The sequence below is a fragment of the Embiotoca jacksoni genome, unplaced genomic scaffold (assembly GCF_022577435.1).
Source record: "Embiotoca jacksoni isolate LCO1_2020_lvr unplaced genomic scaffold, fEmbJac1.0.p SCAF_44, whole genome shotgun sequence".
Lineage (NCBI taxonomy): Eukaryota > Metazoa > Chordata > Actinopteri > Embiotocidae > Embiotoca > Embiotoca jacksoni.
In genome coordinates, this window is record NW_027185397.1 from 367,501 (window position 1) to 387,248 (window position 19,748).

A 19,748-nucleotide genomic window follows, 5' to 3' on the forward strand; every position below is an offset into this window, starting at 1 on the left:
AAATCTGTTTTCTGTGGGAGGAAGAGACTGTTGACATGATGTGTTTTCAGTGGAGCAGATCGTGAACACGTGGTGTTCAGGCGGCATCGTACGTTACAGACACGTCTGCACTTTCATTCTCAGAGAAGAAACAAGATGATGAGATGTTGAAGGGAGTCGAGATTAGAAAAGTACATTTGGGAAAGTCGGCATTGATTCAGACTCCCCGATAGATACAAAGGTCAAAAAGAAAGATTATTTTAATCCTGTGTATTAATCATCCATCAGTCAACCATATTTGATGAAGGTAAAGAAACTTCTCTTACAGATTTTCTGTCATTAAAATAAAAGGCTTTCGTTGAGGAGTTCAAAGGTCGCAAAGAATTTAAATGTAAATTGGAAACTTTGCTGTACAAATCATTGTGTGATCATTTGTTGTTAAGTTGTGTCTCTTTAAACAGTGTGTGTGTGTGTGTGTGTGTGTGTGTGTGTGTGTGTGTGTGTGTGTGTGTGTGTGTGTGTGTGTCTGTGATGTGTGTGTGTGTGTGTGTGTGTGTGTGTGTGTGTGTGTGTGTGTGTGTGTGTGTGTCTGTGTGTGTGTGTGTGTGTGTCTGTGTGTGTGTGTCTGTGATGTGTGTGTGTGTGTGTGTGTGTGTGTGTGTGTGTGTGTCTGTGTGTGTGTGTGTCTGTGTGTGTGTGTGTGTGTGTCTGTGTGTGTGTGTCTGTGATGTGTGTGTGTGTGTGTGTGTGTGTGTGTGTGTGTGTGTGTGTGTGTGTGTGTGTCAGCTTTGTGCCTTTGTAATATCTGTAAATGCTTCAGCTGGATATCTAGTTATTCATGTAAACCTCCGCAGGAATAACGAATCCTAGTCGACAGAAAAACCCCAGTTTGTATGTTTCCGAGTGAACAGACGACACGACAACCTTCTGCTTCCCAACAGTTTCTCCTGTTTTCTTGCTCCTGCATGCTTCATCTAAAATATGATCAACTTGACACGTCTGGCCCAGTTTCAGCTGCCTGGATATAAACAGTGAACTGGGAGGAACATTTGCTGTTTACAGCAACAATTTGGCAGCAAACCAAATCCTTGAGTGAATCTTCCATGTTTGAGATGATGCTGAGAAGGATGTTGTGAATGATGAATTATTCAAGAATAAAACACAATTTTTAGAGTACATTTTTCAGTGCAATTAAAAATCATTTTGTATGTCAAAGTATGTGGACGAACAACATTATTTGGACTCCTAAAATTCCTAGGTTCTGTCGGTTTCAGTCACCGACTTGAAAAGTTTACTTGGTTGCAAATCAAACCTCTTTAGTTGTGAGTGAAAAAATTCCCAAATCTAAAATAATCTCTAGTTTGATATCAGAATATTGATATCAGCTCTGTCCATGTTCTCCCTGAGCCTGCTTTGGTTTTCTTTGGTTGCTCAGACTTCAAACACTGATTGATGGATGGACCACGGACAGTTCACACAAGCCTCGTGGTAGCTGATGAATACTGATTTAAAATATATATATCTTGGACATGAATTACGAGGTGGACAAATGACTTTGCTGACTGACAGGTTTCTTCGCTGACCTCAGCACCTCGTTTCAGCTTCTCTTCTGTTTCCATCAATCATGTCTGTCCGAAATAAATCACCTCCATCCAGCCGTACAGCAGGAACTTGGGCAGCAGATGAAAACCTGCTCTGAAGCCACCTTTACACCCCTCCACCCCCCCTCCACCCCCCCTTCCACCCCTCACACCCCACATCTCCAGATGGTGCAGCTTGTAAAACAAAAAAAAGGCTTCCTCAGTGAGGTTTACTGCTTCCTGCTCTCTTTCTTTCTGGATCAAATGATATCTTTGTTGGCGGGGAAGGTGTGTGAGAGTGTGTGTCTGAGAGTGTGTGTTTGTGTGTGTGTGTGAGAGTGTGTGTTTGTGTGTGTGTGTGAGAGTGTGTGTTTGTGTGTTTGTGTGTGAGAAACAAAAAGTCTTTACATTAAATCATTGAAGGTATCAGTGTGAGACGGGAGTTTGTGTGTGTTTAAGAAAAGTGAGACTTTCTACATCAAACAATATCTTTGTTACACTAGAGGACTGTGTGTGTGTGTGTGTGTGTGTGTGTGTGTGTGTGTGTGTGTTTGTGTGTGTGTGTGTGTGTGTGTGTGTGTGTGTGTGTGTGTGTGTGTGTGTGTGTGTGTGTGTGTGTGTGTGTGTGTGTGTGTATGTGTGTTTCTGTGTGTTTCTGTGTGTGTGTGTTTCTGTGTGTTGTGTGTGTGTGTGTGTGTGTGTGTGTGTGTGTTTCTGTGTGTGTGTGTGTGTTTCTGTGTGTTTCTGTGTGTCTGTGTGTCTGTGTGTCTGTTTGTGTGTGTGTGTGTGTGTGTGTGTGTGTGTGTTTCTGTGTGTGTGTGTTTCTGTGTTTCTGTGTTTCTGTGTGTCTGTGTGTGTGTTTGTGTGTGTGTGTGTGTGTGTGTGTGTGTGTGTGTGTGTGTGTGTGTGTGTGTGTGTGTGTGTGTGTGTGTGTGTGTTTCTGTGTGTGTGTGTGTTTCTGTGTGTGTGTATGTTTCTGTGTGTTTCTGTGTGTTTCTGTGTGTGTGTATGTTTCTGTGTGTGTGTGTGTGTGTGTGTGTGTGTGTGTGTGTGTGTGTGTGTGTGTGTTTCCCTCCATGTGGGAATTCATTACCGCACCGCTGAGTTTTTTTCTTTATTCAAACGTCCTCTGGGAGCTTCATGTCGAGCCTTTTAAAGCCTCATTAGGATTCAGTGTTCTGTCGTCTCCTGTGAGAAACTCTAATATGTTCCCTTTTAAACAACACTAATGGTTACATTTGTCTTAATGCCCGCAGTTTAGATGCATCCATTTACATTTTGCATTTGCAGCATTTAGTTGAAAACTAGGAAGGATTTAACATCAATTACCTGCTTTTAAAGGAAGTCTTTCTTCTTCTTCCAGCTTACATCCACGAGGGTCCGACCTCATTATTATGGAGAACCTCTCAGAGTGCCTGAAAGTGCAGCAGCACTAATGCCCCTCAATGCTCGCACCAAAATCTCTCTACTTAAAATTAAAAATGGAATTTTTCATGAACACTTTTTATTTAAGTATCTTATTTCACATGAGATACAGAAGCTGGTATCAAATCACTTGAACAGGTGAACTGAGGAAAGGATGTCCTGTTCTGATATTCAGTCGATACAGACACAATAACCCACGTGTTGTCACTGTTTACCATCCTGGTTCTGTTGGAACACCTAAAGATGTAAAATGGAAGTTTCTTCTCATTTCAAACCGCAGAGACGTGTTCAGGGTTTTTAGGGTTGTTGTTTTTTCTTTTTGGATATCATTTATACTTTTATTATCCACAAGGGAAATTCATTTTTGCTCCAGTCAGTAACTTTTGTTGGATATTAAGTTCCGTAAGCACCACTTCTGCAGTATTTTACTCTCCAAACTCCCCATCTGCTGTACTTTGACTACCACTTCTGTCCAGATGTTGCGTCCAGTGTTTAAAATGATGCACATCATCAGTCTTACAGAGAACTTCACATCTTTTAAAAAGTGTGACTGTGATTTTGGAAATTCCTGTTACAGAGATATAATTTGTTAACTTGACTCAGTCTACCAAGTTCAGACATAATGGTTCATCGCTTTACCCCAAAATTAGTTAAAGAAGGTGGCAAAGTTTGATATAATCTGCTTTCTCTGTGCTTTTATAAATCTTGAATTTTTTTCATTTGCTTTTTAAAATGCATCTATATTTAACAGCTCTGTTTTGAAAATGTTTTACTGAGGTGACCTCTAGAGGTCACACCATGACGAACATTTTTATGATTTTAAATGGTCATATTCTGCTCAGCCTTAATCTAAACAAAAGTGTGTGAAATGTACGACATCTTTAACGTTTGTTGTCCCTAAATAAAGTAACACGCTGTGTTTCAGTGATATGAAACATTTGTGATGACACTCCATCCCACATGTTCACCATCATGTTTTTGTGTGTCTCCCTGCAGTGCCGCAGCCAGACCCCTCTTGGACGGAGGCCCTCCTCCAAACAGCGGGTAGGAAAACACTTGCAAACCATAAATGACTTTTTGTTTCTGTGGTGTGTGTCTGTGTCCTCGGTGCTGAAGGAGCAGGATGTTCCAACACACAGCAGACTTGAAAACATCACATGATAACGATCATCCCAACAGTCTGGAGGTCTGCAGCTACACACAGATAATGCAGGACATTCAGATGTGATGTAATGCTGCGTTACTCAGTTCTGTCATACAGCTTGAAGAATAAACGGAGGTGAAAGACCTCACAGGTGTTTAACATATTATAGCTGATTAGACTGCTGCTGAGGTTAAAGTTGACAATCATGATGCTGGGAGTCACGTGACATCACAGCCACAGACTGGATATAAAAGTGTTCGTAGCTTCAGGTTACAGACTCATTCAGGTTGTTTAACACTCACTCGACTGACAGAAGCCGTCAGGACAGAGTTTGAGATGAAAGATGTTCTCAGACAGCTTGTGAATCACTGAGATGCAGGAAGAGGAACCGGAGGGGAATCAGGCCGTTAATGTACTCAAGTGGCCGGATTATTATTTACAGGCTGCAGAGAACACATGACTAATTTACCTGGTTAATGGTGCAAACTGAGCGGTACAGATGTGTTGGAAATGTTCCAGAATAAAATCAATGGTTTTGTGCAAATGAAGGTTTTCTGATTTTAGTTATGATAAAACAAAAAAAGAGTGGACGACATTGAAAAAGAAAGAAGAAAGAGAGAATAAAGGGAGAAGATCAGAGCAGAAGCCTCCACTGTTAAAATCTCTGTGTGTGTGTGTGTGTGTGTGTGTGTGTGTGTGTGTGTGTGTGTTCACATGACTGTTAATGTCAGAGAGAAACCTCATCAGGTGTCTTGTTGCAAACAGATTTGACTAAAGTAATTTAATAAATAGAAAATATACTATAATCTTGGATCCTTGGATGGATTGTTGAGGCAGAGTTTTAAAAATCAATTTATGTCATAAATACACAATAAATATTATAATAAACTTTGTACTTGGTTATGAGTGCAGATAAAAACGTTTCATATTTAGTTTCAGATCTGCATGTTAAAAAGTCGCATTTGCAGGAAAACATTTCAGACACTTCATTCCTGTTGGGTAATCAGATCATTTCAGTGTTTCTGTTTTAATCCCTTTAGTTACCAACTCTCTTGAGGCTTCTTCATATTTTGCAGTTTTGGACAACAAAATTCAAACTCAATTCACAGACTTATTAAAGTCCAGCGTTGCTTTCTTTCCCGGTGGCTACAGACCCACCTTTTAACTTTTTCAGAGAAATGCAAGTGTCCAAAGTTTGTTGAATCTTTCGAAGTGACCATATTTGGACGATAGATATAATTGGCGACATATTATTCAGACAGAATGGAAGAAGAAAATTAACTAAAAAATAGCTCTCATAAAAGAAAAACTCGCTGTGACCCTTTGGGGCTCCATAACGTAAAACCCTGAGGAATAACGTGACAGTAGGACACAAGCAAACAGCAACCATCAGTGATGTCATTGGTTTGGAGCAGGAAGTGACCATATTTGGACGAGCTGGGGGAGGAGCCAGTGGTGGATCTGACCGATCTGATTGGAAACCTGATGATGCTACTTCCCGCCCACAGATACCTGTTTTGGAAGGTGTGTCTGTATGATTGACAGGCCTGTGGTGCAGTCAGGTTACAGGTCTTCTTGAATCTTCTTTTCTAATGAATGAGGGATTATTTTCAGATGGACCTCCAGAAAACTAATAAGAAGGAGTGACTTTAGCTAACAACACCGAGATAACTGATGGACACATTTTATTCACTTTGGATTTGATGAGAGAAGTTGAATGGGAGTCTATGGAGCCGGAGGCTTTTTGGAGCCGACCTCTAGTGGCACTCAGTGATATTGCAGCTGAAGACACTTCTGCATAGGAACCATTTTTCATTTGTTAAATCAGATATTAATTTTAGAGCAAACTTTTTTCCAGTGAACTGATTTCAGTTTGAATGTGATCATTCTGACGTCACCTCAACTTAAGTAGTGTGTCTGTAATTAATCTGTAAGGATGCAGGAAAGATTTAATTACGACTGACATGAAATCAGCATTTTAATCATATTTGGACACGAAGAAAATATCTTGGTCTGTTGTTTGGTTTCTAAAATATGCAGTTTTACTGTCTCTCCAAGCCTTTACAACAAGCAGATTAAGTGTTTGGAGAAGCAGCCAAAATATGGCTATTGAATCATGCAGCAGTCAATCTCTGACCGATATAAAAAAAACACAACTGGCTATTAATATGCGATCACTCAGCAGCTCTATGGCCTGATTGCTCATGACCTGGTTCCTGGTGAGTGATGGAGCGAGTCACATGCTCCAAGAAGTCTTTTTAAACTGGGGTAGGGCAGCTGTCCAATTACATAAACTCTGACCAGGTTTTGTAACAACATCTCTCACATGACAGCCTGGTCAACATGTTGTGTTCTGTTATCGGAAATAACTCGTAACAGGTTCAGTTAAAGTTGAAGGAAACTGTGAGCTGAAATTGCCGTGAGATAAAATACAGTAAATACCGAGATAAACTCAGCGGCAGCACAGTTGTATCCCAAGAGATGTAGGCCACAACATTTGGGGATTTTAAGATGGAGATTTTTCTGAAGTGTGTACACTGAGCTGGCAGAGGCTGTCCACTTCGTTTTGACACGTTTATTGGTACGTAAGTTGAAGTTTCTCTGCAGTGAAATGTCCCCCAGATACCTGTCTAAATATGCAGGGAACTACCCCTGCTCGGTGTCCAAATATTCTTAGACAACTCCTGTCTGAACACAGCTGTTTTAAATATATATACACACACAACCCTGTTTCCAAAAAAGTTGGGATGTTGTGTAAAATATAATTAAAAACAGAATGCATTATTTTACAAATCATTTAATTGCAAATTTACCAAATACACAAATCAAATGTTGAAATGCAGAAATTGTATTGTTTTATTAAAAATAAATTCTCATTTTGAATCTGATGTCATCAACACGTCTCTATAAGTTGTTCCAGGATCATGTTCACCACTGAGCTGCATCACCTCTTCTTTTAACAACACTCTGGAAACCTTTGGGAACTGAGGAGACCAGCTTCTGGAGTTTTGACAGTGAAACGTGGTCCCATTCTTGCCTGATACAGGATTTCAGCTGTTTTCAATGATTGACAGGTCTGGACTGCAGGAGGCCAGTTTATCAGCGGACTCTTCTACTAGAGAACCATGTTGTTGGAATACGTGCAGAATGTGGTTGGACATCCATCCATCCATCATCTTCCACTTATCCAGCGTGTGCAGCGTTTCTTGTGTTTCATTCACTTACATCCACTTACTTTCACATCATGAAGCCTGACCTTTGACCTCTCACACAAAACATGGCTGAATCTTACATTGAAGAGGAGAAACCTTGACCGATGTGAAAGAAGGGTGAGCGGTTGAAGGAAGTAAAAGAAACAAAGAAAGCATACCTGGTAAGCAAGAGCCTATTAAGAGCAGACGCCTGCTGTATTTCAGAGTAGTTCTACTTATTCATGGTAATTTAAAAGTAAAATTCAACATTTATTCTCAAGAAAGGTTTGATTTGAACTGGAACTGAAGTTCTTTATCCCTTGTGCATACAGTACGCTGTATATGCTAGGTGATTTTAGCATTTATAGATTTGCAACCCGGTTTCTAAAAAAGTTGGGATGCTGTGTAAAATGTAAATAAAAATGTGATGATTTGCAAATCATGTAAACCCATATTTAATATGAAAAATATCTTCTCATTTTAAATTTGATGTCAGCAGCACGTCTCTATAAAGTTGTTCCAGGATGATGTTCACCACTGAGCTGCATCAACTCTTCTTTTAACAACACTCTGGAAACCTTTGGGAACTGAGGAGACCAGTTTCTGGAGTTTTGAAAGTGAAATGTGGTCCCATTCATGCCTGATGGAGGATTTCAGCTGCTCAACAGTTCAGGGTCTCCTTTGTTGTATTGTTCATGTCCTGATGCTCCAGATGTTTTCAATGATTGACAGGTCTGGACTGCAGGAGGCCAGTTTATCAGCGGACTCTTCTACTAGAGAACCATGCTGTTGGAATACGTGCAGAATGTGGTTGGACGTTGTTCTGCTGAAATAAACAAGACCTTCCCTGAAAGAGACGTTGTCTGGATGGCAGCATATGTTGCTCCAAAACCTGAATATATCATTCAGCATTAATGCTTCCTTCCAGATGTTCAAGCTACCCATGCCATGTGCACTAATGCATCCCTGTACCATCACAGATGCTGGCTTCAGAACTGAGCTGATAACAAGCTGGATGGTCCCTCTCCTCTTTAACCTGGAGGATGCAGCGTCCATGTTTTCTAAAAATAATCTAAAATTTGGACTCATCAGACCACAGGACAGTTTTCCATTTTCTGCTGTTTTAAAAAAAAGTATTGAATGATACCAGCGTCATGACGAGGTGCAATCACAATGTAGGAGGGGCGGGACAAACGTGCTTAACCACTGACACTGGTCACTGATTGGTCCGCCCCTCGCAGTGGCTGAGTTGTGTGAACAGACTATAATCACAGTGAAGAAACCTGAGGCTGTGAGCAACAGTCTGGCAGAGGCTCGCTTCTCCTGGTGTGATAACTCGATTGGTGATTCAAAATAGATATTGTGTTTGCATGGATGTCTGAAGACAAACATTTTCGGCACAGAACTCCACACTTCTCTGAAACAACGTTAATGAACCAGGAATTAAAACAGGATTTCTTCATATTCACGCTATTTATTTTTTATCCTGCCAGTAGCTGCAGTCTATAAAAAAAATAACGTCACGCTAGAATGACGACCTTTCCCACAATCTGGTCTTCTTTTTCAATTACTCTCTGAACCATCCTGTAAATGATTCATAGAACACTACCTGTGCCTGCATTAATAACTAATAAGTGATATAAGTGATATGAGGGAATATCTAGTTCACCAGCACAGCAGGGTGTCAAAATGATCTGAAGTTACATTAGCAACCTCCGAGACAAACTGATCAAGAGCAAACATGGACCAATGGTGCTGTTATTTTCCAAGTGGCTTGTAAATTAAATTGGTCATTATGTGCGTTTTGATGGTCTGCTGTAGGCTGCCTCATACAACGAAACGAGACTATATTCAGAATTTGTGGAATATGAGTTGATCTCTTGATCTTCTGGCACGACAACGCAAACAGCTCCCGACCTCCAGGATTTAATCGGTAAATCCCTGTTTTTGCTAATATGGTTTAAGAGGATTTCCTCTATACGTTGTTACAGCATCAGACAAGTCGTTTCTTGAGAGGAGATATTTTTCTTTTTTCTAACTCTGCATCATATGTTTGACATGATTGTTTCGTGAGAATATCCTCTCGGTTTCTTCTTGCAGCAACACGTAAAAATGTGCGAACACCTACAAACAATCCACCACAAAGAAAAGTAAATACAACGTTGAGCATGTCAGCATCCGAATGGCCTTTCCCATCGATTTTCTGTCTCTGTGTCCCACAGATTCAGGTTAGCTAATAGGGCTGAGTTATGCAACAGCATGCAGCTGTAGGCTTTTACCCATAAATCCCTGCCAGTACTCAACTTGAGGAGATTAAAGTTGAGGGAGTGCCAACCCTGATGGGAGCTCATGGAAGCGGCTACTGCAGGGTCATGTTTTACTTATTTTTCACTCTAATAGAATATAGAAAAGGAGATTTGAAACTTTTTGACTTTTTATTTCGACCCAAGAAAATACAGAATCAAAATGTTGTGTTTCTAAATGTGTACAAAAATACATAAATACCAAACAACAGCCTTTTTACATCTCGAGCAGCAGGTTTTTTCTGTAATTAATTTGTAAAGCTGAAGCGTTTGGATGCAAATCCCAAGAGAGCTGAATCAACAGTCTGTAATTTCACTTGTGTTTGCTCTCCATAATTCCTCAATGCAAAAAAAGAGGAAATATTTGTGTATTGTCTCATCTCCATGCCTCTGAATGCCGAGACAAACACTATTAATCATATGTTTGGTTCGTAGAGCTCACCTTGTGTCTTATAATCCACATTTTTCTGTGTATGTGTGGAGGTTATATGACTCCTTGGAGGAGCCCTCTGAGATCTGGACTTCTCCTCGTTCAGCGTTGGGACATCATCTGACCTGCGAAGGAAAGCAGTTTATTCAGCCCGCTTGGCTCTTTCTCTATTTAAAGCTTTAACTTTAATTAGCCTGTATGTGCCATCCACATTCAGGTCCACATTAAATGCAGATGACTTCCATTACTCTCAGCAGAGGCACCTGTCCCAGCATAGTACATTTACATTTTTTATTAGTGCCATTATTTTCCCCCTGTGCCGTCAGTTAGCTCCAACGCCTACAGCTCAGCAGGTTTAAGCTCAGTTTTGTGCTTTTAGGATTTATTTCTTGTACCTGGCTGGAGTTGTTGTGTCGGACAGACTTGGTTCACACTAAGGAATACTGCTTACAAGTACTTATAATTGGATTATAAGTATAAATTCATATCCCTACATGATGGTCCTTTTGCACACTCACAGAAATATAAGTCTGGGAGACAGTAAATTACATTACATCATTATTATTATTACATGTTTTTATTTATTAGATTTTCCATCTCAAAATTTCAGAATTTTCAGAGATTTTATCTTGTTTAAAAAAGTCATGTGTTTCTTTTTATAATAATGAAAACAATTCGTACCGTGACAGGTGTCGAATTCAGCCCCGACTCACTACTGTGCTCCGAATGATGTACTTCACTTACTACACTCACATACAGTAATCATACATGTTAGGACTCGTGTTGTACTTGACTGTCGACCATGTGGTTGTCGTTTCAATTCGCACACTTTTGTTCTGCACTGACAGGAAATGACCTCATCATGTGAACACGGCACCGTCAAAATATCTGCAGCTTTAATTATTTTACCCAGAAATCAGTGTGTTTTTGTGTCCTCTGTTTAACACTCAGTAAACACTCTGATTCTTCTGTCCAGCAGCAGCAGTGCAACATTTGTGCTGCATTCAACAACCCTGTTTGTCGAGGTGTCAGAATATGAACTCAAATGCACGACTCAAACAAAACAGTGAAGGAAAAATCTTTTACTAGCAGAACCAGTCAAAATCCAGACAGCGGTGTCAGCGGGACACTCCAGAAACTCAGTGTAAGGTTCAGTCCAAAAAAGGTCAAAATCCAGGCAAACAGGAGAATCAATGAAAGTACCAGGAGGGAACAACAAAAGGAAGATCCAGAAAATGAACTCAGGTCAATGAATTAACAGGTATGAGGACCGGACACCGCGGTTCACACAACGATGATCTGAAACACGAGGCGGCAGCACGCTGACTTTATACCCAGGAGGGCAGGGAGATAATTACACACAGCTGGAGACAATCACTGCGGGGAAGATGATAAGACACACCAGGGCAGGAAGTTAAGACAACAGGAACGAGACAAGAAAGTGGGTTATCAAAATAAAACAGGAAATGAATGTGAAACACTGAAAGGGCAGAGAGACAAAACCAAACGACGAGGAAAAGACAGAAAAAGCTAAACAATGAGGACAGACTGAAATGGACAGAAAAAACTGAAAGACATAACAAAACAAGGATGAATTGTGACTCTTGTTTTTGAGGCTAAAATTGAGAAAAAACAAGGATTCTTTCTCTGGTTTTAAAGTACACACAAAGTGCCGTATTAATAACAGTGCAAGGGTCGACTGACTGAATATTACGACCCGTCTTCACCCACCAAACACCTCACTACATCACAGGATGCTGTTCGAGCACCATGCATGACATGCTGATACATTCAAGGACGACCTGAGCTCTGAGAAGTCGGTCTGACGTCCCTCGACAGTGCAGAAATAAGTCAAGTTAGGTCATACTAGTTAGAGCAGGGTGTTGTGCTGGTAAATGAATGACTATATTGACGGACAACGTGGTAACAGCCTTCCCACACGGCCGCTACTTTGTTGGCTGTTTTAAACGTTATCCACTTAAAACAACGCGTAGAAATGTCGTGTTCAGATATTTACGACTCCATTTCCTCCCTGTGATGGTGCACATGGATGACGACAAGGTTGTTGTCACTCTTCAGTATTCAGACAGCAAATACAGTAGATATTCTGAAGGCTGCCATGTTGCCTCTTTGTTGTTGTCATGGGAACGCTCTCAACTGGGAAGTCGGAGGGTACCAAGTTGGAATTTTCCTTCGTAACAGCGAGTCTGAACGCACCATTAACGCTGATAGTGTTTCTGATCAATGACGAATAATTTCATAACCCTTTTTTAACAAATTTACATACCAGTTTTTGTTCTGTTTCTTCTCTCCAGCCAACAATATTTGGGACATTAACCAATGAAAGAGCTCCGTTCGACAACAGACTGGTAAGTCACCTTAATTTGAACTTTTTGCGGCTGGATCGAACTGTCGGGAAATCTGGGTGATGAAGCAACAACAAATGTCTGAGTTATGTGTGTGTGTGTGTGTGTGTGTGTGTGTATGAGCATGTGTGTGTTTTCTTTAATGGTTTCAAAGCTGAGTTTACCCTGTAAATATGTGGAAACCTAAGTGTTTTGTTCATGTTAATTAATTTTTAGAATAAACGACAGAAATCTCGTCTCCTGTTGATGATACCGTGTTCTTATGGAACAAAGACTTCCTGGGTCTTTCTGTTGTTGTGTAATGCAAATGTTGATGGCAGACGCCACAGAAAGCCAATTAAGCAGCAACAAAGGAAATTATTAAGCTGCCCGGTTGATTGGCTGGCTCGATCTATCAGAGGGGGGTGGGGGGTGTCTGTGGTGAGTGAGTGCCAACTGGCACATGACTTATTTAATTACTTAGCCCAGAACCAGCAAACGCAGCCAGCAGATTTATGGATTCGTCCATTCCTGATGAGTCAAAAACCGATGAAAGTCCCTTTGTGCTGCGTCTCCAGAGCTCCTCTGACTCCTCTGACTCCTCTGACCATCAGGCAGAATCAGACCTCTTTGTCCGCAGGCCTCCAGTCCGGTCTAAGTGATGGGCTGCACCGGTGGGTGGGCGGTCTGGTGTTCATTCACAGGTACACTATGATCATGAAAGACCGTTTAAAGCCTTTCATTGTCTGGAGAGACAAACTGGATTGTTGACATTGGTGGCGTTTGCTTTGGAGGAAAGTGTCCAAGTTTTTCAGCTGCGATGAGGAACAAACAACACTTCAGTCTTCATGAAGATGGATCGTTAATGTGAGGACACATGAAGAACTAGGGATGGCATTTCAAGGAAAACTACTACTAAAAATTTGCACGGAAGTATTTGATTTTTAATCAAATATTCGCCCCCTTTAACCTAAGCTGCAATACCAGCGAGTGCCACTAGAGGTCGGCTCCAAAAAGCCTCCGGCTCCATAGACTCCCATTCAACTTCTCTCATCAAATCCAAAGTGAATAAAATGTGTCCATCAGTTATCTCGGTGTTGTTAGCTAAAGTCACTCCTTCTTATTAGTTTTCTGGTATCGTCAGGTTTTCAATCAGATCAGTTGCGTATTATTGCCACCTTCTGACGGGAGTAACGCATGACAACCAGGCGCCGGTAAAAACAGGGAAAATAAGGAAGAACGATAGTCGCATATATTAATAGATTCTGTCCATTATCCCTGAAACATAAATATTCAAAGAGGTTCTGGGATGAACAGAGTCCAGGTCATATATTAAGAAAAACTCCTTTTATCTCATGCCTAATGTTTTGCAGTAAATGTGAAGTGCTGCTCAGGTGAACGGTTGATTTGGCTCTGAAAGAAGCTCCGTCCACTCACCGCCCTCCTCTGCAGTCATGCATCCAGCGGAGGCTCACAAATACGACTTTTCAAGGTTCATGTGCTGAAGCTACTGAGAAGCAGCACTTTAGATAATGCCGGGCTTTCTCTCCAGCTGGTTCACGTCTTGCAGATAATCCACTCAGAGGTCATTTCCCTCTTTTTTCCCCTGGAGACCTGTGAGGTACGGTGACGGTTTCTTTTCCTCTTCTCTGGATTTCACAATGACCTGACTTGTGTGAAGGCACAGGTGGAACGGGTGCAGGCGCTGGTGGAGGATTATGCTAACGCTGTGCATGCTGAACAATAGCACTCTCGGTGGGACAGTCAGCCGGCCGCTATGATATCGCTGCAGACGGCTTAACTCTCATGCATTAGTGGGGCTTTGTGGGATTAATCTAATAATAAAGGGAGAATGCTGCTGAAATCCTAAATAGATTTTATTACACCCTTTATGGACATTGTACTCATCATTGTACGGTGGATAAATCCAGCATGCAGCTCGTCTCACTGATCGTGAACATCTATAAAGGAACACAGAAGTGTAACCGTGACAAAGACGATCAATTTGTTAAGTGAAATGGGAATAAAAAGCCTTAATTTCTCCATTTTCTCAGGTTTTCTGTATTTTGTGTTCAGACTCGAACTGCATGTAAACAGGCTGATGTGGAGCCTTATATAAATAAGTCGTGGATATTACTGATATTTACTTGCAGTAAGTTAACGACAGATAATTGACTGGAGTTATTTGTTTTATAGATTTTAATTAAAGAAGAATAATCAGATGAATAAAACAGCAGCAAATGGCTCTTAATGGACCGGGAGGAACTGTTTAAAATATACTGAACCCAGTAAACCTTAAAAGCTTGAAGAGTAATGAGATCTATCAAATATAAATGCAATCATCATCAGTGACAATCTTGAATGTTGATAACGGAGTGGAACGATTGCAGGGACGATGCTTCTTACAGCCCTTCTGTGCAGAAATGATGTTTTTGTGGATGAAATGGAGGAGAACGGGCTTCATGAGGATGGATGTCAGGAAGGACCGTGAGTCTGGTAGTCAGACGAGATACTCAGCAGGAGACTGAACACTGCAGATCTGTTACCAAATAGACACGCAACAATCAATAATCAACACGCCATGGTATTTTAGCAGGGTGTATGCGATCATGTCCCACGCCTCATCGAAGGACCGCACATTTAACTTACCTGCTCTCTGCGAAGCCCGTTTCTTTTTCTTTTCATTTGGTCAGATGAGCCGAGTACATATGTTCCTCCTCACATAAAAAACAACACATTGGATCTTTGCAAACAATCATCACGCAAAATGAGATCTGATCACAAGCAGTTGCTGGAGATGCTTGTGGAGACCACAGACTGCATGTGAAAGTGGACGGATCTGAAAAACTCTGAACTGGAGGCTTCATAATGCTCACAAACCAGCGGGTGACGTCACCGCTGGCTGCTGCTCGGTTACGTCCATACTTAGGAAGGTATGATAAGAACGTGGCACATGAACGAGTGTGTTTAACTTGAAGATCCAGGCTGGTTGCATCAGTCTGATATTTAAGGCTTCTGGTTATGTAAACGTGCTTCTCAAAGAAATCAGAAGCCAAAGTTCCTTCAGAGGACTGATCCTCGTCCAACATCAGCAGCTCACTGATGGGAACATGGACGCCGGCCAAAACCAGAGCTCTGCACTTTCCCTCTTCATCCTTTGTTATCTGCGTAACAAAGCTGGCAGCAGGAACAACAACAACAATAATAATAATAATAATAATAGTAATAATAATAATAATAATAATAATAATAATAATAATAATAATGTGTGCTCTGTGAGTTTATTACAGCACAGTAGCTGTGGGGGTTGAAGTGATGTGGAGAAACAGGACCTTGTAACCTGGTTACAACACAGAAACCGACCTGCAGCCCATCAGGCTGAAATAAATCTGTTGTTTATTTTTTTATCGAAGTAGATTTTATTATTGAATACCATCCAACTAAATTGAATCTAAATCTGTTTGTAAGTTTTATCTCTTTGATATAATTTCCTCCACAATAAATATCGGAGCAGATTTAAATGCAGACTGATTTAAAAGGTCAGTCTGCAAAATTATGGTGAAAACAAAATGAGTTCATGTTTAATTCAACAACTAAAATGAATTAATCATTTCAAACATGTTTCGATAGTCTGGGAACTGATTTATGTAACATATGAAAGTCAATGGAAGCCTCAAACGCTCGACAAAATACATAACATTTCTAAAATCCTTGTGATTTGTAATGTGGTTAATTGTGATGTAAACAGATAAAATCCGAATATCTCTTTTCGGCTGAAAGCTGCGTGTAAGATGGACATTTTTGACACATCGCTTCCATGTGAGTGAGATGAACATGTAATCCTGTTGAAGCCTGGATGTGATGAGCACCATTTGGAGGACAGATTACTTTAAAGCACCAAACAGAACCGTGAGCGCTGACCTTTGAACCTGGGCGGTCCCGGGGGGGAAATAAACTGCTGACCCAGGCTGTGTTCGTGACAGGGACCAACATGGCACCTAAGTGCCTTCCACTGAATTAATTATATTAATGGAAGATGTTTATTAAGTCAGAGTGATGTCATCTGGTACATATATAAGCACAGGCACGTCCCTCTTTAAAACTATGGAAGCATGTAGATTTTATTTCACTCTATACGCCCTCTAAATCTAAAACTACATTTACAACACATACGAATCAATCACAGATTATTATCTTCTTTAGTAATCTAATTATAAGAGCCTGTCATGAGCTCCAGCGTCCAATTAAAGAGGAATGACAGTGAAGTGGAGAGTTACGTTGTTGATGATGATGATAATGGGTTTATTTCTTCGCAAGAATTAATATACTTTTTAAATCAACAGTGAATTTAAGATCTTCTGCAACATCAAACCTTTTTCTGGTTGACTGCAGAATTAAATTGAGGTTTAATCTAACATGAACACACAGGGATGCTTTTACAACGTTTTTTAAATTTTTTTTTTTATCAATGCTTAATCTTCCCTTCGGGGAAGTCACTCCCCTAGAAAACAGGAAGTAGATGCACAAGAAAATAAAAGCATTCATAAAAAAAAAAAAAAAAAAAAGAATAATCTTGGATGAGAAATGAAACTTACAAATTGAAAATGTGAATAAAAATGCATTTTTACACTAATATCAGCTCAGATCCAGTCTTTGTATACTTAAAGTAATTTTTGACTTTTTTTTAATGAACTGATTCTCGTTGAGACTGATTTATTTATGTTATGTAATTTGCTCTGGGTTTAGTGTTTATGTCCCTGTGCAGCTGTGTTGTGTTGCGTATTCAAAGCTTTCAACTGTCTAAGAATTTTACTTGACCTTTAAAAAGTGGTCTATGATTGGCCAGCTTCATCACCAATGCAACACGAAAGACAAAAAATAGACTACAGGTCCACGAGGTGCAACACAAGGCTGTCAAACATGAAGTAATAATGGGTCCACTTGCTGTTTGCATTCCCGCATCAGTTGCAATGTCTGCATGTGGCTTCAGCAACGTGTCTAACACTATGTATGAAATGTGCAGCTGCTTACATGCATCGAGTCTCGCTGTCGCAAATGTTCTCCCTCCTCCAGCATGTTGATGTCGTCTTTAACATGATGCATGTGTGCACATCAAATGTTGTTTTCAGAAACTCTTTTCCTCTTTGAGCTCAGGTTGTTGCAACCTGGCAAAGCGTGAAATAAACACGCGTTGGGCTGTCTACGCGTGACAGTTACACGTTTTCCGAAAATGAAACCTACTGCATGCTTAGAGCCATGTGATTTTACAGGAAAATGTAACTTTAGAGCTAAAATATGTGGTCGGGGTGTGGAAACAAAAACAAAACAAAACAACGAAACTGTTGTCAACTGCCGAATTCGAACCTAATGTCCTTTGTTGCCTCAGTTGCCCGTCACATGACATTTAGTGTGTAAGTTTCAAACTTTCAAAACATGTAACTGTCACGCATAGACAGACTGAAGCGTGTCTACTTCACGCTTTGCTGTAGTGGACCAGCGTGTATATTTCACGCTGAGTGAAGTCCGTGTTGCACAACCTCCTCTTACTGCCTCTGAGCGTTGTGTGTGTGTGTGTGTGTGTGTGTGTGTGTGTGTGTGTGTGTGTGTGTGTGTGTGTGTGTGTGTGTGACATCTGCTCACCTTTTGTTGGCATCAGACTGGACAGTGTCTCACACACACACACACACACACACACACACACACACACGCCTTCAGATGTTACGTAACCTTGTCATCGCAGGTGTCTTGTCTCTTCACACGGACGTCCACCCAGAGACAAACAGTGAGCCGTGGGGGGGAAATGAGCCGGCTGGCTGGGAGAGGGAATGTGTTCGGATGTGTTTGTGTTGAACGGTTACCTACTTCAGAGCACGTCTCAGAGCCTGCTGGTCTTGTGATTATTAGTCATTGCCTGGACGCTGGCCTCGAGTCAAGCTTGTCCTTCTTCCTCTGTGTGTATGTGTGTGTGTGTGTGTGTGTGTGTGTGTGTGTGTGTGTGTGTGTGTGTGTGTGTGTGTGTGTGTGTGTGTGTGTGTGTGTGTGTGTGTGTGTGTGTGTGTGTGTTCCTGCTGTGGTCGTTTAATACCTGGTATTCAATGACACGCTGTATAATCCTCCACATGCTGCTGCTTTGAACTGAAGGAAGTAAGTGTCTGCCCTACATTTTATAGACACAACCTCACTCACATGTGCACACACAAACACACACACACACACACACACACACACACACACACACACACACACACACACACACACACACACACACACACACCATATGTTAATTTGTGCTTCAAGTGATGGCTGCTCCATCTATGAAGAGAATGATAACCTGCTAATGTCCGGATAGCACCGACTCTCCTTGGAGCTGTCAGTGTGTCCAGCGAACTGATGATGTCTCATTGAAAAGACTGTTATTTAAAGACATTATCTAAATGAAGTAGGTGTGTAGTTCATGGTTTGGTGTCAAATCATTTTCGTCTTTCCTACTTACATCCATTGACTGTATATATCTTCAGGTCTGTAAAATGGTTCCGATGCAGAAGTGTCTTCAGCTGCAATACCAGCGAGTGCCACTAGAGGTCGGCTCCAAAAAGCCTCCGGCTCCATAGACTCCCATTCAACTTCTCTCATCAAATCCAAAGTGAATAAAATGTGTCCATCAGTTATCTCGGTGTTGTTAGCTAAAGTCACTCCTTCTTATTAGTTTTCTGGAGGTCCATCTGAAAATAATCCCTCATTCATTAGAAAAGAAGATTCAAGAAGACCTGTTTTTGGGGGCGTGTCTGTTTGATTGACAGGCCTGTGGTGCAGTCAGGTTACAGCTATCGGTGGGCGGGACGTAGTATCGTCAGGTTTCCAATCAGATCGGTCAGATCCACCGCTGGCTCCTCCCCCAGCTTGTCCAAATATGGTCACTTCCTGCTCCAAACCGCTCCGAACTAGTAAAGATGGTGACGGACAGAATCTGAACTGGAGACTTCATAGTATTCAGCTGCTGGTTGTGAGCACAGCTGTAGCTGCTCTGCCTGCTGTGATGGCTGAAGCTGTGGCTAGAGGTGATTATTTTTCAGACTTTGGCTGCTGCTGTGGTATGAAGGATGTGTCCAGACCTGTGTTCACAAACAATGTTTTTTTTAGAAGTGTTTCTTAGCCCATGCAGCGATTTCCACTACAGAATTGTATCTATTTTTTATTGCAGTGCCGAGGGCCTCGTCTTTTAATGATATTATGAACCGTAGATGATGAAATCCACTAATTCTTGGTAGTTTTACGTTGAGGAACATTATTGAACATTAATGAATTGAAGAGAACTTTGCAGATCAATCAATATGGGAAATAGTAGTTAGTT

General features: G+C 41.1%; 1 protein-coding gene across 1 annotated transcript in view; it reads left to right on the top strand.

Moving 5' to 3' along the window:
• Positions 1 to 19,748, top strand: part of rasgef1ba (RasGEF domain family, member 1Ba) — a 123,648-nt gene that overhangs the window by 21,187 nt on the left and 82,713 nt on the right. The window contains exons 2-3 of the mRNA XM_069169295.1: positions 3,981 to 4,028; positions 12,368 to 12,421. Of these exons, the coding sequence (XP_069025396.1) occupies positions 3,981 to 4,028; positions 12,368 to 12,421 (102 nt within the window). The remainder of the gene's footprint in view (positions 1 to 3,980; positions 4,029 to 12,367; positions 12,422 to 19,748) is intronic.